At 35.6% G+C, this 6566-nt stretch overlaps 1 protein-coding gene across 1 annotated transcript; it reads right to left on the reverse strand.

Moving 5' to 3' along the window:
* Positions 1-1303: 1303 nt before the first annotated feature.
* Positions 1304-3187, reverse strand: LOC131160818 (uncharacterized). The gene is made up of 2 exons (XM_058116698.1): positions 2861-3187; positions 1304-1642 (listed from the first exon to the last, which is right to left on the reverse strand). Exons 1-2 carry the CDS (start codon positions 3185-3187, stop codon positions 1304-1306), a joined length of 666 nt encoding a protein of 221 aa, XP_057972681.1.
* Positions 3188-6566: the final 3379 nt, after the last annotated feature.

A 6566-nucleotide genomic window follows, 5' to 3' on the forward strand; every position in this document is an offset into this window, starting at 1 on the left:
CTGAAAACCACATCTCCTATAACAAAATATCATTTTTTTTCTTCATATACTATATTTCTTATAACTTTGGGAAAGACAAATACTAAATAAAATGTCTTACCCTGAAATTGGGATGGAATTCAAACCACTTCCACCAACGATCCGCTCTAACAGACTTGTAGAGAACTTCCCCAGGAGCGTCGTGGTGGCTTCAGATTGTCGATCCGGCGAGAAACGGAGCTGGGATCGAGGAGAGAAATGAAGAAGGACGTTTTAGAGAGAGAGTGTGTGCGTTTCCTGCACCAAATTTTGAGGATAAATCTGGGTTTTAGCTATTTATAACCCCAGATTCATCGATGAGACACGTCATCTCATCAACGAGTCACTGAAGAAAGTTTGTCGACGAAACTGTATTCCCTCGTCGATGAATTTCATACTACAAAAACCCCCTTTCAGTATTTTCTTGTCAACGAGACATGTCCTTGTCGACGAGGCCCTCAAATATTCTTGTTGATGAATCCCTTATGTTCTTCGACGAGATCCTATTTAATTCTCTGGGCTATTACAACTCCTCTAGGGTCTTGTAGAAAGAATACCTCTTTATTTAGATCGAAGGGGGTCTTGAGAGGCTTGAGCTGCTATTCATTGATCATGAAGCCATTATCATTTGTTGGATCCACCAATTCTACTACACCGTGGGGATGAATGTGTTCAACAATGTATGAGCCACCCCATCGAGACCTTAGTTTCCAAGGAAACATATGTAATCTAGAGTTGCAGAGAAGATCTTGCTGATTCAGGTAAAGTTGTTTATCCTTGATTGTATGCAGCAGCTTCATTCACTTCTTCACTAAGCGAGTCTTGTCATAAACTTCCCTTTTAGGTTCTTTAAGCTCACACACCTACAACTTTCTCAGACCTATGACATTATCAAATGAAAAGTTAGTCTATTTTATAACCCATGATGCATAATGCGGAATCTTAATAGGTACATAACATGCCTTACCATAAATCAACCTATAGGGAGTCATCCCTAATTTTTTATTCAATGTAGTTCGGTAGGCCCAGAGCACATCAACCAATTTCTCGAACCAGGATTTTCGATTAGGACAACCCATCTTCTTAAGTATGATCTTGATCTTTGCAAAATAAACTGACACTTATCATGCATTATCCCATGTTCTAGTGTTCGATCGGTGGCAAGGTAGTTCACTATATCATCAAACCAAGGGCCACATGACATATCGGTAGTAGGAGAGATGATGTCTAACATCTTCAGCACTTCTTTCTTTATCACCTTTGTCATGGTGGGGTTTAGTCTCCATCACGCATCACAGGCTGGAATTGCATCTATCTCTATGGACTTCCCTTCTGATTCAAGTAACTCTCTAATCAAGGGAACTTTTTCATCAAATACCTTAGGTTGCTCAGGAGCTTTATTCTCAAATGCACCATCACAACCAAATGCTGACAACAGTTCTAACATATCCAGGTCATCTTCCACATCCACTGCGTCTACCTCTAAATCATCACACCCAATCGTCATATTATTAAACATGTTCATCTCCAGTGTCATATTTTCGAACGTGAGCTTAAGTACTCTTAGACAATTAATCAAAACATTAGAACTAGCAAGGAATGGTCGCCCAAGAATAACAGGGGCCTAATATATGGTGAAGACAGGCTGCTGCATATCCAAAACCACAAAGTCCAGTAGATAATAAAATTTTTCAACCTGTACTAACACATCTTCAATAACACCTCGTGGATCTTTTAGTGATCTATCTGCCAACTATAGCATTATAGGTGTTTTCTTCAGCTCACCTAAACCCAACTGCTCATAAATTGAAAATGGGAGTAAGTTCACACTACTCCCCAAATCAAGTAAGGCTCTCCCGATACGAGATTCACCTATCATGATAGAAATAGTGGGAGAACTAGGATCTCTAAGCTTCTGAGGAGTCTGACTCAATATCAACACACTAACTTGCTCAGTCAAGAAAGCCTTTTTCTTCACGTTCAGTTTCCTTTTTACTGTGCATAGGTCTTTCAGAAATTTTACATATGCAGGGACTTGTTGGATGGCATCCAAAAGTGGAATGTTGATCTTTACCTGTTTGAATCTTTCTTGGATCTCAATTTTATACTTATTTTTCTGACCAAATGTCAACCGCTGAGGATAGGGTACCACAGGTTGATACTCCTTAATCGTCTCATCCTCTTTATTATCTGACTTCTTTGAATCTAAGCTCGCTTCATCTGATTTTTCATTTCCCTCATCTGTCGCAGTTGTCACTTCAAGAGTTAAGTAACTGCTTGTTGATCAGTGGGCATATCAGGACGAGTAACTTCTTTTCCACTCCTTAAGGTAATAACTGCCTTTGTCGTTTCAATAAAATCCCCTAAAACAGTATGTACTGGTTGCTGTTGCTGCCGATATACCTAGGGATTAGGCTGAGGCTGTGCTGGAAATTTCCCTTTTTCTAAGGTATTCAGTTGTGTACTAATCTTATTCATGGTATCTCTCAGTTCACTGAAGGCTTGATTACTCTGATTGTTTGCCATGACGTGAATTTGCATGTGAATTGTTGAAACATGTTCGCCATCTACGTCATGCTTTCATTAGGAGATTTTTTTGTTGGAATATGAGTTAATTTGGTTGAAATCGCGGAGGAGCATAGCTTTGAGTGACCTGTTGTAGCTGATACTGCAACTGCTGTGGAGGTGTTGCATAAGATTGAGGAACTTACTAATACCGTGAGGAAGATGGACCAAACTGATCATTCCTTCATGAGAGGTTCGGGTGATTTCTCTATCCAGGAGTATAAGTGTTTGAGAATGGTTGATTTTGGGATTTGTTGACCCAAATTACTGATTGTACCCGATCAGATCTACTCTCCTGCCAAACTAGTAGTAAATGACAATCTTGAATTCTGTGGTCGGAGGTATCATAAATAAAGCAATCTTCAACTTTCACTTTTTCTAATGCCATAACCTCTAATTTCTTAAATAATGCAGCAACACGAGCCTGTAGACTAGTTTCCTCTTTGACCTCGTATCTGCCTCCACCACTAATCACACTAAGAGGTTGTGCTACCATTGGTGCCCGTTCGTGGCTTGTGTTCCATTGTTGGGCACTCTCAGCTAAATAATTGAAGAATGATAAAATCTCATTTGGTTCCTTGCTGAAGAACTCCCCGTTGCACATAGTCTGGACTTCTGTTTGCATTCAAGGGATAAAGTAGTATAAAAATAATTCACTAACCTCCAAGATTTGAATCCGTGATGTAGACATATATTCATCAGGTCCTTTGAATCTCTCCCAACAAGCTTAGAACGTCTCGTCACCTTTTTCCATGATACAACTGATCTGATCCTGCAAAAAATTGAGTTCTCTATAATGAAAAAAATTTATGTAGAAATCCGTTTTGCATATCAGCCCAACTAGAGATAGAATTAGGCCTAAGAGAATTAAACTACGTCTTAGCCTTGTCTTTCAATGAAAAAGAAAATAGACGCAATCTAATTGCCTTATTAGTAGAAGTCCCATCTATGAATGTAACACATGCAAGCTCAAAATCAGTTAAATATTGATACAGATTTTCACACATCTTCTCATAAAATTGAGGTATCATAGATATCATTACAGGCTTCATGTTAAAGTTTTGTGAATTCTCAGGCAATATGATGCAAGATGGTTGTGTGGTTCGTGTGGGCTGCAAAAAATCCAAAAGTGTGTGTGGTGCAGGTGCAACCATATTTTCTTCAAAACTCAATTTTTTTTCCTTTTTTTTCTTTTTTTTTTATTTTTATTTTTCATGATAAAAATTAAAATAACAGGAAAAACACTAGTTTGAAATTAAAACTGACATTCCCCAGCAACAGCGCCAAAAACTTGACTCACTCTAAAAATGAGCAGCTCGTAAGCTATCCCAAGTATACGAGTTCAGTCGTGTAATACTTAGTCCAAAGGCCATATCATCTCTTGAGCAAATGCATTTTAATTCCAAACTGATGTAATTACAAAACAAATTAAGAAAAGAAAAATTTACTGAACATAGTTCAAATTCAATTTCCAAGGATTTTTGAGATTTTTGCAATAGAATTAAAATTCTAACTAAAAATTAAATATGCATGAAATAACTTAAAAAAATACCAGATTCAATGTCAGAATAATGAAAGAACTAAACCCTGCAATCATTCAACTAAATAAAAATATTAACTTTAAACGTAAACCCAAGTATGAATACACTCTAAATAAAAACACAAACTTTAATAATAAAAACACCCAAAGAAAATAATTAAATCCCTACAAAAACTTTAAATAAGAAGACAAGTTGAAATTAACAATAATAATGCTCAAACAATAATTTAAATGCAAAATAGAGGAGAGAGAGAGAGAGAGAGAGAGAGAGAGAGAGAGAGAGAGAGAGAGAGAGATTTAAATAGAAATTTATCTAGTAAAAAGAAAGTTCTTAAATTAAACAAACTATTTTTAAACAAAAATTAATCCAAACTTTGAATAAATTAAAAAGTTAACAATAAAATTAATTTTAACAAAATTGAGTTCAAAGAAAGAGAGAGATGAGAGAGTAAGGGAGAAGAGAGAAGAGAGAGGGAGAGATAGCCGAAAATCTGAGAGAGGCCGAGAGTCTTCTGCTGTCCTGCGCACCACCGCCTCTCGCTGCTCCCTTTTCTCCCATAAACCCTCTTCCTCCATAAAATATTCTATTCCCCCTCTAATATTTCACCCTAACCATGTCTCCGCTTGAGACAGGCACATGGGCCATTTTTTGGTGGCCCAAGAATCGTTTTTTCCTTAAGCACTGCACATGGCCCACCACAGCAACTTCACTTTCAAGCCCAAGTTTGACCTGATAAACGTTCTAATTAGCAAAAGGCTATTTCACAATTAACTTTATATGTCTTAGTAAGCTTTCCAATGCCACTTGAATCACACCAATCCGATGTCAGATGAAATATGTTCAGGCTATTTCCTAGTGAATTCGGACTTGGATTGTTGCCCACTTTTCATTGCATGACACGAATTCATGTACATAAAGCCCACCTAGTCTTCTCACATGGCACCCAATTCTATTTTATGTCTCTTTTAATTTCAAAAATTATCACATTGCATAGCATAGATTCTTCAATTTTTACACACGCGCACGACTTCAAACAACTACGTGCATGGCTCGTCATTTGCAGGGATGTGGCTCACGGTCCGGTCTTCGATATTTGGCTTCATGCACATGACCTTGATTTGAACTCTAACTCACGTACACGCACGCACGTACATTTTTAATCTCGAATTTAATGTTCAAAAATTATCCTGCAATAATAAGTTACCAAAAATTCATAAATTATCGAGTAATGATCCAAATATTGTAATTCGAGCTCAATGTTAAATTATTGAACATAATTATATGTTTAATTAAAAATATAATCTTTAATGTATGATTTTAAACACCTAATTATGCAATTTAAACGTGTAATCAGATTCAAAAGTCAACAATCTCCCCTTTTTTTATGATGACAAACGCATCAGTGCAAGATGGGTACAGCCTAAAAAGGTTCCCCCTAACAATATGCATAACTTAAAAAATGTAGACGATATAGCACAAGCATATCAAGAAAGAAGACATAACAAATGAATCATGCATTTAGTTTTAGCATTAAATCACAGTAAAGTTCATATATTTTCCCCAAAAAAAATTTCCCCCTTTTGGTCATAAAACCATTTATCATTTTGCTCATAAAATTCTCCCCCTTTTTGTCGTCAGTAAAAGGGTTAAATAAATATAAAACAATTTGATCATTTAAAAACAGACTTAGCATAAGATAACTCTCCTTTTTGAAAAATTTGCAATTTGTTTAAAAAACTCTCTCTGATTATAGCATTTAAGCTCATTAAAATTCTCTCCTTTTATGATATAGCATTTGGGCATAAAATTTAGAACTGTTTTAAAATATTTAGCAATTTTGCACTCAAAAACAGTTTAACTGGTCATTTAAAAAAAATGACATGAAAAACATGGCCGGACCAGAATTCTACACAAGCCATTTCAATTTGAGCATTATATCAAACCCGCAAAAGATTGGAATTTAAAAGCATGCGGCATATGAAAAGGTAGGTTTGAGCATAAGAACAATGTAACTAGTTCACATGCATTTCATGCATAATCAATGAACTAGTTATGCAACATCCTTTTTTTTTAAAAAAAAAAAAATTAATACAGAGATAGTATAAGTCATGAAAGCATTTTGGCATACAAGCAAAAGATAAAATATATTCCATATAAATTCATTTCTTGCATTTAAAATATGTATATATATATATATGTATAAAAATATATATCCCCTTATGATTTTCAATAAATATTGGGGGTTGTGCTTGCTGAAAAAGAAACTTTAATATTTAAGGTTCAGGCAAGCAATTTTTTTTTTTCTAGTTTGGCATTTACGATCATTCCAAAGTATAACAAAAAAAAACAACCATATCAATCCTGAGGATATGACAATTTAAATCAAGATCATATGGCAAAACCTAAGATACATGTGACAAAGATAATACCTTTCAAATTAAG

This window comes from Malania oleifera, chromosome 7 (assembly GCF_029873635.1).
Source record: "Malania oleifera isolate guangnan ecotype guangnan chromosome 7, ASM2987363v1, whole genome shotgun sequence".
NCBI lineage: Eukaryota > Viridiplantae > Streptophyta > Magnoliopsida > Santalales > Ximeniaceae > Malania > Malania oleifera.